At 40.8% G+C, this 18,280-nt stretch overlaps 1 protein-coding gene across 5 annotated transcripts in view; it reads right to left on the bottom strand.

Annotated features, from left to right (window-relative positions):
* The window catches only part of COL16A1 (collagen type XVI alpha 1 chain), a 3,146,845-nt gene that overhangs the window by 1,519,876 nt on the left and 1,608,689 nt on the right, over window positions 1–18,280 (bottom strand). For all 5 annotated transcript variants that reach the window (XM_044082765.1, XM_044082783.1, XM_044082773.1 and 2 more), the window contains exon 19: window positions 5,337–5,432. In XM_044082765.1, coding sequence (XP_043938700.1) covers window positions 5,337–5,432 — 96 coding nt within the window. The remainder of the gene's footprint in view (window positions 1–5,336; window positions 5,433–18,280) is intronic.

The raw sequence follows: 18,280 nt of genomic DNA, 5'->3' as shown, positions 1-18,280 counted from the left end.
ACCCTCCTCCAACAGTCAGTCCCGGTTCATCTCCATATGTCCTACCTTTAATAAAATGCTCGAAAATTTAACCTGTAACCAACTTTCCTGATATCTGGAAAAATGTAATTTGTGCTCCAACAAACAAGAGTAGTCCTGGGCAGAAAAGAATGTGCTTTTTGCACTCTGGACTCTTTAACTTACAGCATTCATTCTCATTAACCTGAATAAAGGAACCCTTACTGGTACCACTGTACTGACCTGAGCTGAGCCTTTGACATAGGTGACCATTACAAGCCCATTGTGTAGACATCGGCCTAAACACTAAAGTCAACAAGATCAAAGACTTCTTGACTGAGATGCTTGACTGTGAAGATACACATACTGCCGACATTCATTCAGGGGTGAATACTTGTCACAATACTATCTTCTATTTTTATAAAAGAATTACCCCTTGACCTAGCATACCTAAAACTCCTTTTGTATGCCATTGACATGGTTATTGTCAGATTCAGCCCAATACCAGAGGTAATGTAAATTGAACTACAAACTTCTTCTGGACCTAAACTACTGACTTGCCTCAAAAAGTTTCTCCTTGACCCCAGAAAACAAGGCTATGCTCTTTTTTACAATGAAAATACTTTCCAGAGTTCCCAGCTCCCTCAAGCTTTTGGACCAGCACAATAATCTTATGGACACCATGTCCTCATTCAGAAACCAAGGCATCTGGCTAGCCCAATGCCTTAACATTCAGGAGCATATTCAAAACCTTAGATATAAAATCAAGTACGTCCTTTTCTGGGCTCATTAAATATCTCAATTCCTTTCATCACTAGATAAGACAGACATTGAGAAAGGTGACCTGTTTGCACAACTTGACTAAGGTTTACATACGTTTGCTACCTCCTCTAACAAAAACAGATCATCATTACAGACCATATGTAATAAAACATGTTGCTTCATCAACAATTCACCTTGACTTGAACTCCACTATCTCACTTTGTCCAAGGCAAAATGTGTCCCAGTACAAACCAGATTTCACCTACTTCTGGGTTCCAAACTATTCATATTACATCATGAAGATGCCTCTTCTCTTACAATGAAACTAATCACTACCACCCCAACCTCAAACACCAGGGTACAGTATACTAAACTGCATAGGTCTACTTTAGATTCTCTGCACTTGCTCCAAAACTGTAGCAATCTCTTCCTTACGATCTCACTGAGGACGCTAACAACACTGTCAAAACTCCAAGTCAAACAGTATCTGTTTAAGCAATACAAATGCAAATGCTAGAATAAAGATGTATTACTTAATCAACTTTTTTTGCACTAAGTTAATTTCCTCGCACATAACCTTATTTGCACTGCTATTCTGTTGGTCACCACAATGTTTCTGTTTCTTGTAAACATGTAATAGCTTCCTGCTCTCCTTACACACTGTCATCTTACAGCTTTTACCTTTCTTTGTTCCTCTGTCTCTGTTTCACCTTACAACTTCCAAGACTAAACTTGCTTCTCACTCTTTTCTTACTAATTCTCTGACTCCACTTTTCCACCTCAACATGATGCTCTTTTTGTAACTAGTTTATATTACCTTTGTGTTCCACTGTTGGTTGTAATTGTAACAATTTTATTGGTGCTACTTTGAATGTAACCTGGGCAAAGTCTGCGATTGTGTCATGCTGTGACCAGGGTTCTACCCCAGTAGAAAAAAATTTAAATAAATAAATTAAATAAATTAATAAATAATAAAGTACTCATAAAGAGAGGCAAAAGCTTTGAAATGTGTTTACATAAAGTCCCATTGATCACTTGCCTGCTATTCCCCTCATGTTCCTGTAATCCCATTTTACTTTCTACTGTTCTGTGTATTTGATTGTCAATGATTCTCTCTGTGATATACTTACAGAGTGACAGGAGTTTGACACGTCATTGCCCATAACTGTAAATGTCTCCTTTGGTCTTGTCCGAGGGCACTAGAATGCATATTCTACAGTTACCTAGGATATGCCTTTTTCTTCATACTGTGATGACGACCCCTAAGAAACATTAACTCCCCTCCAAACCCCAACCAATGCACCCAACACCATGATCATATCTGCTTTGACCTCATCTGAGTCTGATGAGTTCCGTAGCTGTTTGCCTTTGTGCACTTTGTACTCCTTTTAGGATGGACGCTCATCCTCTTTCATTGTAATGAACTCTCATTCTCTTTCATTGTAATGGACGCTCATCCTCTTTCATTGTAATGGACGCTCATCCTCTTTCATTGTAATGGATGCTCATCCTCTTTCATTGTAATGGACTCTCATCCTATTTCATTGTAATGGACGCTCATCCTCTTTCATTGTAATGCCCCTTTGTTTCTAAATTTAAGGATGTATACTTAGGAAGTAGGGACAGGTAATTAAAATAATGCACTTTACAAACACACCTTGATATGTCCAGGGTATAGTTTTAAGTTCTTTGTATTGGAAGAAGTATCTATTGATATAAGAGGAGGGTCTTGGGAAACACATTTGGAATATAGGGAGTTGTACTGGCATTTGGTATTGGAAGGCAACAAAGAGCCAGGGTTAAATGATATGATTTCCCTTGGCCCAGTCCTTAGAATGAGATCAGCTAAGTTACAGGATTTTTTCCAGGTTCAATTTTAATGTTTTAGAGCAATATTCATAATTTCCACTAGGTGGCGCTATAGGCATGGTTTATATCAAGTTACATGTATTTTGCAAATATTTACATATTTTTATTATCTGTCTAGTTATTTAATATTTTTAATATGTGTTAACACTTATTTATTATTAATATGTTTACTACATTATAAAATGTGCTTAGTAGATATTCATTTTATGACTTATGTATATGAGTTGCAATTCAAATTATTCACGTTCCAGAAGCGGGTGGAATTTCACTGATACCTTACTTTTCTTCCAGTACAACTGCTCTCGTAGCCTATTTGTTAGCCAACCAGTATTCACTCTTAGCCTGGTCATCCTTTTCTACAGATACCTACTTTCTGCATTTTTTCCCTTCTGATTGCTTCCTGGACTCTGTATTCCATCACATTATGTGACTTATTTACATACCTGGATTGCCCGTATATCTGTAGTCTTCGTGCATGCTGTTTTCAGACACTGACTCCACCAATTTTTCTCTTTTACCTGAGGTGTTAGACCCCTGACAATATCCTTGAATTTATATGTTTTCACTCCATTCAACTCCTAGGTCTTTAACCTCTTGCCTGTTGATGATAAAGTCTTCTTTCATCACTGCTAACAGCTGACTGTGGCCACCAGTGGTTTATGTTTGGGACCACCCAAAACCCTTGAAAAAAGTGTCAAGGAATTTTTTAAACATTTTGAGAATATTGATGACATAAAAATACAGATATTAATACGATAATGTAGGAACATTATAAGAACAAGAAAAATTAATATGTAAGAAGGATAAACAGTTATTTTATGTAATATGGGTAAAGACTGAATAATATGTTATTTAATAGCAAATGTTTTTTTTTTTGGCAGATATATTGTGAAAAAATAGATTACGGTTGTGGAGGAAGAAGTCAGAGTCAGTTATGGATGAGTAACAATTAGGATGTTATAAGAAAAATAATAAATAATAAAAAAAGAAATGTGTATGCATGTGTCAGTATGTAAATTTTGTAAATGTGTAAATAATGTTTTTTGTTGTGCTAAATAAAGGACCCCTAATCTTTTCAACAGGTGCTGTGGGATATGTTAAATCCACTTGAGCTACCACTAACTCAAGCAGATGGGACCTCGCTTTAATGCCTTTTACCCAAAAGGGGCAAAAGACTGAGGAGTGCAGCACTGCAGTGCCAGCAATCTACGTACCCTGTGTGGGAATACAACCCACAGCCTTATGCACCGAAGGGGAGTGTGTTAACAGTTGTGCCTCTGAGAAAGACTGTCCCTCTTACTGTCAGGAAACTTGGTATGAAAGGTTGAGTGCTGGTATTTCAAAGCAGAAAGGCACACCCACTCACAAATGCTGGCTAGGATGCCACTCGTGCAAAGTTAGGTTGGCATCACAATGTCACATTTCATTATGATTTTCATGTTTGTGAATTTGTCAGGGATGACTGAACAGCATCAAGCACTGAACATACTTGCAGCTGCCTTAGTCTTTTCACCTTTGACATGCCCTGTGAAACTCAAGAAACAGCAAAAGTACATAAAACCGCAATATCCCAGTTTCTTTCTATATAGAAAAGTGAACAGTAGTTCCTGTAACGGCAGCAAGAATCAGAGCAGACGTTGTAACCTCAAAAACTAAACATGTTATAAGGTTTAAAATGAGGAAGTGGCAATGTTGTGGGATTGGATGGCGTACTATCCTTGGTATTAATGACTGTAATTAATAAATCCATAAAAATAATGAGCAATCAGCAGACATTTATTCATTTATTTCTTTCCTAATTTCATGATTATATTGTTAAATTTATAAAGACTACACATCTGCAAATGTATAATTAGGAAATTAGGAGAATTGCTGTTTTCACTAATTATCAGACAGTGTGCCGTACAGCCAAACCAGAACCAGGTATCTCACATACTTGAATCCAGTCCTTTGTCCCTCTAAAATGTATATGGATGTGCTGGGGTACAAAATCTGTAGTTGTTTCCCACTCCATTATATTCAAGAACACTGTTTTTCTATTTTCTTGGAAAATAATGTAAAAATGTCTATTCTGTTCCATGAGAGTACTGGAAAAACAGATTTCATGGAACTGTACATTACAGGCCAGACTACTCACTCAGCATAACTTGTATTTGTTCTGCTATTTGCTAGCTGCAGAACCTTAGTTTGCTAGTTGTAAAACTGTCAGGTTGCTTTAGACTGTACTTGGAATCTGTTTTTACTTTGCTTACATACACAAGGCACTACAAATTATAATGGAATCAAAGTAATGGCAGGAATATAGTTCCAGGAATTTTAGCAGATGAAAATATAAATTATTTGTTTTAATACTTGGAAAGGAGTGCCCCAACCATATTTTCCTATCCTATTGGTGTATAACTTGAAAAGTCCTCAGTCATTCATCTGTAGTTACCCAACTAATAAATGAATTGCACGACAAACTATTACAAGCTCAAGCTTCATCGCTGTCAGAGATGTAGTCTGTCACCTTTGTCAGGGTCGCATTGCCAAATCAGTCAGCATCACGCAGTGACCAGTTTGCACTCTCATGAGCATGTGAGCTGTAAACGAATTGGGATATTAATCTGCCCTCCTGGCTAAATGCACAGTCTATCAACAAGAATGAATTAAAGATTTAGGCACTTATGAAAACAAAGTCACAACATAATGATACAGAAAATACTTACAGGTTTTCCTGGCAAACCTATTCCTGGTAGTCCCGGTGGCCCAGGTGGGCCTGGTTCTCCAGCAAGCCCTTCAGGTCCTACAGGCCCATAGTCTCCCTGACAAAGAGAAAGACACACGTCAGCTTGAGGTCTCCCCTTTATACAACAGTTTCATGCATTTCCTATAGAGAAAGACACGCGTCAGCTTGAGGTCTCCCCTTTATACAACAGTTTCATGCATTTCCTATAGAGAAAGACACGCGTCAGCTTGAGGTCTCCCCTTTATACAACAGTTTCATGCATTTCCTATAGAGAAAGACACACGTCAGCTTGAGTTCTCCCCTTTATACAAGAGTTTCATGCGTTTCCTATTTCGTTAGTACAAGAAATGGTTTATAAAAGCATATTACAGCTGTTTTACTTGTGGATTAATGGTGTAGTATCAATGTCTCATATATACTTCAGTAGTAAAACCACCATGGACTGTCTGATAAATCACTTGTGCTTTGCCCAAAGAAATCATTTGGTAATAAACTGCTTGCATACCTTTAAACCACTCATTTGTAGAAATCAGAGTACTGGCCTTCAGATATGACAGCCATAAGGCCAAGTGATTTTTTTAACAGATTATGTTCAGCAATAAATTACTATTTTAGCCTCACACTGCTGACAGTGAAGGATGTTTCTGTCAATGTGGTTTTACTGTGTAACTGTTTAGGAGTCTAAGACAATGTGTTTGTGTGTGTGTGTGTGTGTGTGTGTGTGTGTGTGTGTGTGTGTGTGTGTGTGTGTGTGTGTGTGTGTGTGTGTGTGTGTGTGTGTGTGTGTGTGTGTGTGTGTGTGCGTGTGTTATTAAAACATTAGCAATGTGGGGAAAATGGAATTAAATCTGATGAAAATGTTGCTCTTAGGTGAGATTCCTTGCAGTAAACAGTCTCAGTTTTATGACTTAAAATCTACTTGTGCAACTCATCACCTGGTGAAAAACTTGTCTTAATGTTGCTATTCCAAATAAGGTTCTGTTTCACAGCAGTTTCAATACATTTTACTCAGTTCATCCACCCACAAGCCATTTTTCCAATTTTTGCACATTTTACTCAGTTCATGTAAGGCCCACTTAGCCTAAAACTCTTCCACTGGTTACAATCAAACAATTTTAATCCAGTGAAATGATCCACTCAGAAGACATGCAGAACACAAATGAAGATTATGAAGATTACTGGAATCAAACCCAGAACCACAAATACTGATTATGTGTACCTGCACTCTATTACTGCAGTATCTCATTTCCTGATAATTCATATTTGTATCTATCTCAGTTCTGATTTTCAGTGAGCTGTGGAGAGTCAGTCTCTGACATTAGATAGGCTATTTCAGTGTTCACATCTGAGAATCCTGTACAAAGACAAGATGACGCATACAGATGGAACAGTAACTGGCATTCATTGACTCACGATTCTACATATTGGGGTCCCTAGGGTAAGGGGAACTGGGATCTCCAGCTATTCGGGAGTTCCAGTGCTCAGCATAATGCATCCGACATTATCCAAGTTCAACTAACTCTGGGCAAAACCGCAATCCAGATTGTAGCTTGCTACAGACCCACCACCATGCCCCAGAATTCCCACGCCTCTTTCCTTGATACACTGGAAAATATTAAGGTATAACCCAACACTCTAATAATGGGTGATTTCAACTACCCTACTATTAACTGGGAAAACTACTCATGTACCAACTGTTTTGCTCAACTTTTTCTGGAAATCATCAGTTCCAACGCCTTGGATCAACTTATCCACACCCCCATCAGGGGCAGCAATATCCTAGACCTGGTCATCACCAACATGGGCGACCGGTGCTCCACACCAGAGGTCAGCTCCTCGTTGGTCAGATCCGACCACAAGCTAATCACCCTAGACATCCACATCCCACTCCCACCCCCACCCCCCATTAGGAAAACAACCGTAAAAAATTTCTCCAAAGCCAACTTCATGCTTCTTAAGACAGAAGTGGCAAACTTCATGACACCCATGCAGATGGACAATAGCGGTACGACTGCTGAATCTTACACAAATGCACTTTATAAGCACTTACACGAGTGCATGGATCGTGCTATCCCTAACAGAACCAAGATGCTATCCTCCAAAAAAGAAAGCCAATCTGGTGGTCTTCTGCCATAAACAAACTCTACAACAGAAGAAAGAAACTGTTGCAAAAAAGAGTAAAATCCCATGATTGGAGGAACTCCCTGGTCAGCCTCAGTAAGAAGCTGAGATCCCTCATAAAATCCTCCAAAGCTAGTTATGAAAACAAAATCGGCACTGATTCTAAAGACAACCACAAAGCATTCTATAGCTGTGTCAAGAATCTCAATGGCAACACTCAAATCTGCTCTGAGTTACAGCACAATGACACTAAATATACAGAACCAACTGATATTGCCAACATCCTGGCAGATAGGTTCAGTGCTAACTTTACCCCCCTCTCACCGCCTAAAGAGCTCATCTTTATACCGGAAGAATGTAAAGTTCCTGTAATCATGGCTGCACAGGTAAAAACCTCACTCTCCAAAGCCAGGAACACACATCCATGGGACCTGACAACATCCCAGGCTGCCTTCTACAAGAACTACAGTATGAAATGGCACACCACCTAAGTATCAAGTTCAATCATAGCCTCACCTCAGGCTTTGTGCTCATTGAATGGCGCACCGTGACAGTTATCCCACTCCACAAAGGGGAGGCCACAACAGACCCTGGGAACTACTGCCCCATTAGCCTGATGAGCCTGGTCTGCAAGGCCATGGAACGTATCATCATGGAACTCATAAACAAAGACATTGGAGATCTCCAAACTCTGGACCCCACACAGTTTAGGTTTGTAAAAGGCAGATCATGTCTCCTAAACCTGATAGACTTCTTTGACGTAGTCCCCAAAGCCATAGATGAGGGTAAGGTGGTTCACATAGCCTATCTAGATCTCGTCATGGCATTTGACACCATCCCCCACTCTGGAATTATAGATAAACCCACTAAACTAGGTATAAATCCCTATGTCACAAGATGGGTTGCCAACTGGCTTACTGACAGAATCCACACTGTGAAAGTAGCAGTCCTGGGTCCTCTCCTGTTTGGTATGTACTTCTCTGAAGTACAGGCTAACACAGAAGGTCTTTGGCTAACTAAATTTGAAGATGACTGCAAACTAGGAGCCATAATCGAAACTCCTAACAATGTGGACATCCTACAAAAGGGCCTCACTGAGACAGATGCCTGGTGTCAAAGCCATGGTCTCAAGCTCAATGCCAAAAAATGCATTGTCATCCCCTTTGGTAAAAACTCTGCACCCATGAACGACCACATAGGCGGTTGAATACTTAACACCAAAAGTGTGATAAGAGACCTTGGGACACAGGTGGACAGTAGTCTCTCCTTTGATAATCACATCGCCACAGTGATCAGAAAATCCTTCTATGTGGCACACCTCATCACAAAAGGTTTCTCATCCAGAAAAAAAGTGGTCATTGTTCCCCTCTACTCATCACTCATTAGACCCATTATAGAGTACAATGCCCCTTTTGGTATGTACCTCACAAGACATCTACAACAACTGGAAAAGCCGCAGAAATACCTCACAAAGAGGATTACTGGCCTCAAACAGATGCCTTATGCAGACCGACTCAAAAAACTCCAGCTTTACTCCGTCACATATCGCCCACTCAGAGTTGATCTCTACCTAACATACAAAGCTATGTCAAACCCAGAGCTGTTGATCATGCTCCACTTATATCCCAATCCCTCCGAGCTACACGCTCTAGGGACCTAAACCTTGTCACCACAATAAGCAGAACATGCTGGAGGGATAGATTCCTGTCCCAGAGACTTCCCATACTCTGGAGCAGACTACCTATCTATGTCAAACGGAGCTCCTCATTAGCACTCTTCAAAAAAAATCTTGATAATTGGATGGCTAATCGGAAATTCACCCCAGGGATCACTTCTGTGGTTGTGCTTGACAGGGGCACAGGAAAATAATTTTCTTGGGTGGCAAAAGCCAGGGTACCTTTTTGGCTAGGCTTGTATAGGCCCTACGGCCAATAGCCTAGTACCTACCTATGAACCTATGAACCTATAAAACCTCAGTGTACTGCGTGCTAGGGATCTTCAGTGTACTGCATGCTAGGGATCTTCAGTGTACTGCATGCTAGGGATCTTCAGTGTACTGCATGCTAGGGATCTTCAGTGTACTGCATGCTAGGGATCTTCAGTGTACTGCATGCTAGGGATCTTCTCTGCTGAGGATCCTATTTGCGAGGGATACTGTGCATGACATACATCCTTAAGTAGTAACGGCAGTGTGCAGGAGACCTTGTGTGCTTATCCCCTTATGTGCAAGTTATTTCATATAAAATGGTGCTTGTCTTCTGAGAAATATTTCAGTTGGGGATTTCGTGTTTTAACCAGAGCATGCAGTAAGATCAACCCTGCATGATGGGGATCACATGCACTGGGATGCCTACATACTGGAGATACCCCATTGCTGAGTAACTTATGTACACAGATCGATGTGCACTTGTGGAAGTGGTATCATATATATGTATCACTGAAATTTTTACTAGGGATCCCATGCATCAAGGACATTCTTATGCAAGTGATCTATGTGGAAGATGGGGATCTCTCATTGTGGAAATCATTGTTCTGTGGATATGCGTGGTAGACAGAAACTCTTCTTATGGGGTTCTATTTGTACCTGTGACATTGGTATCCCATGTACCAGAGAAACCCTTTTAATAGGGATCTCTGAGGTAGGAACTTATGCTGGGGATCCCTTCTTATGAGGGCCACATTGCTAGTGATCCTGTGCGTTAAGGAATTTTTGTGTTGAGGATCCCATATTTTAGGTACTCTTTCCACATTGGGAGTAATTAACCACTTAATCTCCTCATCAGGAAAGCTCTGTGATTTGCAGCAATTAAAATGAAGGAAAAGTAAAAAAGCTGTCACACATCACACATTATGAACAATGAGTAACTATGTTCCCAAGCTGTCCTTGGTGCTTCAGTTGCCTGCACCACTATGATCCCAATTTGTTTAATATACTACTAATTTCTGACTTTCACAGAAACTGGCCTAAAAAAAAATCTACTGGTGCAATAGAGCCCTCGCTGCCCATCTGCCACTGAAGTTGCACACTCACCTTTCTCTCTTTGGTTGACATTATCTGACTAGATTGCTGACATCCTAAAACTGACTACAAGACTGGAACTGCTTATGATTAAGTATGACATCTTCTCTCTTCAATCTACAGAATGCAAGGAATGCACAAATGAAACCACTGACTGCCAATCCGCAGTGGGCATGAATTTTGTTCATTTGTTTACTGGGAAAGTCCAACTTGGAATGAAACCAATTTTCAGCAGACGCCCAGGGAAAGAGACACTCCAGACGCATGTCTTTGTAATGTGAGAGGAAACAGGAGCACCTGGATGAAACCTAAACAAACACAGGGAGGACATGCAGACTCTGCACAGAAGGCAATCTGACCGAGAATCGAACCAGAGAACCTCTTACTGGGAGGCGACAATGCAGCTACTGCACCACTGTGGCATCCATCAAACTACACATTGCAGAGTCATATTAACCGAAAATGACACATGTGACTTCAATGCCCTTTTTAAGGCATAATGACAGAGTGAGTGAGGTAAGCAGTAATAAAAAGTGCTGGAATGCCTTTATGGTGCTTCGTTATACAGCTCTGGTAAAATAAAACAATAACTGTGAAGCTTCATTTTTAAAACTGCAATCTTATATTACATTCTTTCATCACAAAATGTGACTTTGTAGTTTTTCTATTTTCCTAAAAGCACTTTAGTATCTCTAAGCAGTAGGTATGAGCTAATTCCAAGCGGTTCCAGTATCATTCCAAGGAGATCCAGTATCTGTCTGCCTGAGATGACATGATCGGCTTCCAGGCCAAGGCTCTCGCCTCCACCATTGTGCCTTTTTTAGGCAATGTCCCAAAGACAAACCTTCCAACATAAAAGATCTGTCAAAAAGCAAATTGAAGATCATACTGCTTACCACTAGGAGCCTTAACCTGAAAATGGACTCACTGGAGAGACTACTTACACTGGAAGATGCTGATGTCTGTGCGGTCACAGAAATGTATTTCAGGGCTGAGGAGAGCACCCTTGGTTTAGAAGGCTATACCTCATTCCACACATTTTGACCACAAAATGAGGTCAGGAAGACAAAGGGTGGTAGAGTCTCTATCTTTATTAAGGACATGCATGCCGCCAGACTGGTTTGCCAGCATGATGCACTGGAACTACTCCAGGTATAAGTGACAGTTGGCAAGACACCCATTCAAGTAATAGCTAGCTATAGACCCTTCTTCATGACTCAGGACACCCACTCCTCTTACCTGGATCTACTTGACTCCATCAAGGTACCCCCTAACACCTGATCCTTGGTGACTTCAATGACCCCACCATTTATTTATTTATTTTACATTTGTTAACTAGGGGTGTCTGACTGAGCCGAAAAGGCCCTTTTTCAGCAGTGGCCCGGGGAGAAAAGCTCCACAAAGAAAAATTACAGACACATTTAGTTATTTAGACATGATCAGTGTACACACAAATTACAAGAGACATGTTTTTACAGTGGTATGCGGCACATAAACAGTTACAGTGGAGAGAACAAACAAAACATATTAATTTAAAAATAAAGGTATTTAATAGATTTGTGGTGTACAGCTGAAATTTGGAACATAGGTAGAATACATACATAGTACACAGTTACAGTACATACATTGTAAATTAGCCAGTGTTTGTGAGTAAGATTGAAAACTATTATCAAGTGCTCTAGATTTAGTATGTATATGTTATCCGCTTTCACTAGCCTGGGGAGCAATCATGGCACTGCCAACTTTGCTTGAGATGTTGCCTGATGAGGTCTTTAAAGGAGGCTTTAGATGATGTGTTTTGAATGCTAGTGGGGACAGAGTTCCATTTTTTAGCCACTGAACTGCTATATAACGCATCTCCAAAGCTATTGTAGCTGTTGGTGACTTCTAGTAGTAGTTTGCTTGATGATCTAAGAGGCCTTTTGGCTGAGTGATGTTGTACTAGGTTTTTGAGGGCAGGACACTTATTGGGGAGGTAATAGAATGACAGAGGCAGAGCTGATTGTAGGTTAGGAGGTTGGGCAGTTCAGCCAGTGGAGCTGTCTCAAAGCAGTACAGTGATGAGTTCTATATGAGCAATTTGCAGCAAAGTGGGCAATTCTGTTGTAGCAGGCTTCCATTATGCTTAGTTCAGTTTTGTTGAGATTAGTCAGAATGGGAGATGCATAGAGTAGGGTGGATAGAAGTTGGGATCCAGCAATGGCTGATCTTGTGTTGTTGGTAAGAAATGGTTTGATACGGTAGAGTGACCCCAGTTTGGCATGTACTTTTTTAATAGTTAAGTTGAGATGACTATCAAATTTTAGGTGGGAGTCTATGGTTATTCCCAATAGCTTAGCCTGTGCCACTGGAGCAATTGGAGTAGCATTTGTGGAGTAGATAGTGAATTGACTGTTAGCATTTTTGTTAGAACTGGTTATAATCATAAGCTGAGTTTTCTTTGGATTGAGGATAAGTTGGGCTTTGGTAAGGTAGTTTTCAACGTCAGAGAATGCTAGTTGAGTTGCTTGCAGGAGGGTGGGAATGTTTTGTGCAGCACAGATTAAGGTAGTGTCATCTGCATACTGAATGATAGATGCATGCTGTGTGGAGGTATGGAGGTCATTTGTGAAGACTGTGAATAGTAGTGGTCCTAAGATAGAACCCTGTGGGACTCCTATAGTTATGGGCAGCTGAGGAGAGAGAGAATTTTCCCATTTCACAGCTTGGTACCTGTCAGTTAAGTAGCTTTGGAACCAGGTAAGAGTGGAATTTGATAGGTGATATTGGTTTAGTTTGTTTAGCAGGATTTGGTGTGAGACTGTATCAAATGCTTTGGACATGTCCAAAAAAGAGTTGACACCTGGAGGCCTTCATTTTTGAGATGGTTTACTGTGTCTGTAAAGCAGAGGAGGGCTGTAGTGGTACTCTGGGCAGGTCTGAAACCATGCTGAGTAGGTGACAGGATGTTGCTGTCTAGGAGATAGTTTAGCATCTGGGTATGGATGCATTTTTCTATGATTTTGGCCAGAGGGGAGAGTAAAGCAATCGGTCTGTAGTTATTAAGTTCAGTGGAGGTCCCGCCTTTATGTATGGGTGTAACACAGGATATTTTCCAGAGTTTGGGCACATAGTTTTCAACAACTGATCTGTTTATGAGAGTGGAGACTGGGATAGCAATAGCATCTGCTGTGAGTTTCAAGAAATAGCTGGGGAGTAGGTCGGCTGCTGTTGATGAGGTTTTTAGTTTGGAGAGCATGCTTTTGATTGAAGTGGTGGAAACTGTTTTGAGGGTAAAGCTTGTATTAGTGTTATTTGTGTTGGCAGGGGACAGTGAGGAAGGAACTGTCCTGTGATACTAAGGATAGAATTGAGTTCACAAAGTGGGAGTTGAATTGTGTTTCGATGGGAACTTTAGTGTCAGGGGTGGTTGGTTTGGGGGTAGCCTTTTGGGTGGATTTTAGTAGCTGGTTTACATTTTTCCAAATTTTTTGCGGGTTGTGTTGGTATTTAGCGTGTATTGGTTTGTAGTAGGATTTTTTGTCCAGCCTAATGCATTTTTTTGCATGGTTGCGCAGTTCTTGGTACTTAGTTAGGCTTTGTGTTTCTTTGTTTTTTTTATAGTAAAGCCAGGCAGTGTCTCTGGACTTGAGGATTTGTTTGGTTTCTTTACTGAGCCAGGGGTTTGTAGAGATTCTAACCTTGATTTTGTGCAATGGAGCAACAGTGTCTAGGTGTTGTAGAAATGTTTTGTTGAAATATGCTACAGCCTGGTCAAGTGGGAGGGTTTTTAGGGGGGTCCAGTCACAGTTACAGAGTAAAGTGTTGAGGACCTCAGGAGAGAATTTTTTTGTGTTTCTAGTGGATATATAGTTAGTGGTTATGCATATGCTTGTTCTACTAAATATAAAGTATATTATGTTGTGGTCACTTAAGGTGTCTGGGTGACTGACTGTGTGAGAGTACAATGTGGGGTTGTTAGTTAGGACCCAGTCAAGGATAGATTCCCTTTTAGATTTTTTTATCACATCTGGTTGGAATTTGGACTAGCTGCTGGTAGCCATGGAGATTTATTCGATTACTTGGTGGTTCTGATATACAGGTGAACCAATCATCTAGGTTGATGTCCCCCAGAATAAGGGTTTCTTGTGAGCATGTGGAAGATCACCAGGATAAGAAGTCTTCAAGGCTAGCAGGTGTATTACCAGGTGGAATATAGATCACAATTGTGGTGATGACCTTTTAGGGTGAAGTTGAAGTTGTGAGATAAGTATGTCCCAATTATTGGGGGAGGGTTAGGAATTTGGTAATTGACAGACAGTTAAGTTGGACTTGTACAGTAAGGCAGTTCCAACCCCTTTACAAAGTGGTCTGTCTTGTCTAATGATATTGTAGCCAGTAGGGAAAACTTCTGAGTTAGCTATGTTTTTATTTAGCCAGGTTTCTGTTAAAGCAACTATGTCTGGGGAGTAGTGTGCTATTGTGGCCTGGAGTTCAGGTATTTTATTTTTGATACTTCTAATATTAATATTTAGCATTAAAAGATGGTTGGTTTTGCTGCTGTTGTTGATTTGCCCAGGGATGAAGAAAGTGGGGGTGTTATGTTCTGACATTTGTGTTGGAGCAGTTTGTGTTGGACAGGATGGATTTGGGCCTGGGTTGGGGTGGATATCCCCACTTATGGTGAGCCTGGAGTTAAAATGGTTATACAGATGTTGGAGTTTGGTAAGGCGTGTGAGAAAGTATTGTGTTTTTTTGGAGTAGGAATGAGAGCATATGTGTTTAGTTCTGAATTGGTCCATTATGTAGTTCTTGAATAACTGTGGGCAGATATTATTATAATGTGTGGTGTCTGTATACAAGAGTACATAATGCAGTGTTCTGCTACTAAGTTTAGGGATATTGCTAGAGTGATAACTTGTGGTGTTGTAAAGAATTATGAGAAGACAGACTAGACTTAGTTGTGTGATAGTCATGGTTATAAAGTTTAAGTTGTTTCTAGGTGGGGAGTCTGAATAGGAATTATAGGGTTGCACTTTATGTGGATGGGGAAGTAGTGTGGGTGATGTAAAAAATGCCTAGTGGGAATGAGAGTGATTGGGAGTATTTTGTGTGGAGCAAGTTGGTGTGGTATAATGTGATATGACTTGAGGAGCTGTGATTGGTTGAGGTGATATGAGGTGAGCTGTGGGTGCGGCTGTGATTACTATAAATGTAGAGGTAGCAGGGGTGGGAGGGAAAAGGGGGCAGGGCAGGGGAGCGGAGAGAGCCCGAGCATTAGTGAGGGCAAATGGAGTGGGGCAGAGCCAACCAAGACAAGAGAAAAAAGTAAGTATTACTTTACAAATCTGAACACTTTTAAAACAAATTCCTGAGGTCTAATGGCTTACCAGCAAGCAGAATGTAATTGCTGAAGAGCACTTGTGTCCTGGTGGGAGACTAGAAATTTAAAGATGGCACCATGCTCAGCAGGATTCTAATATAGACTTTGTATTGGGGGAGGGAGATAGCACAAGGGGTGTAAACCAGGTGGAATGCAAAGAAACCAGAGAGGCAATCAGTGGAAATCAGTAAAAGCCTCAGAGGGGTAAGTAATAATTCAAACTACCTGTAAAGTGAAGGGGAGAAGAGACAGCAAAGTTTATTAAGGTTGGGAGTGTGTCTTCACATTGACTTGCTGATTATTAACCAGTTTGTGCACAGATTAGAGTAGGGAGATACATTAGCAATGAAGGGAAATATATAGAGATGCAAATACACAGATGGGTCTCCAAGTTATACAAACTAAGGCAGAAAGCACTGAGAGGGCTGCTTCATGGTTAATTTAGTCACAGGTATCTGATTTAAATGTATACTGTCTATTGGACAGTTAGGATTACTGTACTAGCTGGGGGGGGCACAAGGCTACAACTGTCAGTTTTATTAGCAAGCTGAGAACTACTAAAAAATACTGCTAATGTAATAGTTTCACTCTCATAAAACATACGAGTAGAATGCCTGTGTGGACTGACCCTGCTCTTGAGGCTCAAAATGTATATCCTTGTTTAGTTTGCAGTACTGATTCCTTCTTATACTGTATGGGTGGAGTGGTAGCCGCAGACTGCAGATTTGCCTGAGTGTGCTCTGAAGAGAGAGAGAAAAGAAAAGAGAGGATGAAGCTAGTAGAAGGAGACAAAGACAGGTTAAAGGAAGTAATGAGGAGAGAGGAGGGTGTGAAAGATACAAATCTGAGGATAGTGTGGATAAAGCAGGAGAATAGATGCTACTGCTACAGTCTGAGAGTGCTTCAACAGTAACCACATCACAGTGCCATAACTTAGTTTGGAAACAGGTTAATAAATCATACACATACATTTATCAGCCAATTATCCTGTGCATACAAGAAAAAGGAAAATGAATACAACAGCACAGCTGAAGTGGTAGCAGAGACAACTGTAGTGCTAAATCAGTAAATACTGGCTATTAGACCATTAGCCAGTATGCTGCATTAGATCTCAGGAATTTGTTTTAAAAGTGTTCAGATTTGTAAAGTAATACTTACTTTTTTCTCTTGTCTTGGTTGGCTCTGCCCCGCTCCTTTTGCCCTCGCTAACGCTCGGGCTAGTGCATAGACTGGGTGATCTCAATGACTCCTTGACTTCATCAGTTCTAATGCACTAGACCAGCTTGGCTCATCTCCCACAAGGGGAGATAACATTCTGGACCTGGTTCTTACCAACATGGGCAACCACTGCACCACTTCCATTGTATGTTCTTCCCTGGTGAGATCAGATCATCGGACTGTCTCATTTGAAGTTTCTGTCCCACTCAACTTCCCTCCAGCCATAATTAAGCTAAAAACCTTTTCAAAAGCTGACTACAACCTTTTAAGGGAAGGTATCTATAGCTTCACACCACCACCCCCTTCAGAGGATGCAGTCAGCTATGCTGAACAGTACGCCAATGCAGCATACAAGCACCTGTACAACTGCACAGACTGAACCATACCCAATAGAACTAAAACCTGCTTCTCAAGGAAACACAAACCTGCTTGCTGGACATCCTCTATCAACAGGCTTTACAACAAAAGGAAGAAACTGTTGCCCACGGGTAAAAAGGAAGAAATTCTAAATTGGAAAAACTCCCTCCTTAGCCTCAACAAGCAAATTAGATCACTAGTGAAAACCTCCAAGGCCAATTATGAATTGAAACTAGCCTCCAAAACAAAGGTAAACCATAAAGTCTTCTTCAGTTACATCAGAAACCTGCATGGAAAATCTCAGGTTTGTTCTGAATTAGTACTTAACAGTATCACTTACACTGATCCTGTTGACTTAGCCAACCTGCTAGCAGATAGGTTCAGCATAAACTTCACCCCCCGTCCCCCCAAAGGCCTTTTCTAAGCACCCGATACTTGTCCCACACCTCACATCTCCATAGATCAAGAGTTACAGGCCCTTTCCAAGGCAAAGAATACAGCTTCCATGGGACTTGATAGTATCCCAGGATGTATTCTACACCATCTCCAGCAAGAACTGGCTTCGCCATTGAGCACCATATTCAACCACAGCCTAAGTACAGGCTTCTTTCCAGCAGAGTGGAGAACTGCCATTGTCATCCCCTTGCACAAAGATGGTGTCACTACTGACCCTGGAAACTATTGCCCCATTAGCTTGGCATGTCTGATCTGTAAAGCCATGGAGCATATTATTATGGGCCTCATAAACAAGGACATATGCAATCTCCAAGCACTTGACCCCACCCAGTTCGGATTTGTCAAGGGCAGATCTTGCTTGTTGAACCTAGTTGACTTCTTTGAGACTGTC

Source organism: Protopterus annectens, chromosome 1.part1, assembly GCF_019279795.1.
Source record: "Protopterus annectens isolate FY-2018-M chromosome 1.part1, PAN1.0, whole genome shotgun sequence".
NCBI lineage: Eukaryota > Metazoa > Chordata > Ceratodontiformes > Protopteridae > Protopterus > Protopterus annectens.
Note: the sequence above shows the minus strand (reverse complement) of the source record. Positions and strands in the feature narration are given on the sequence as shown.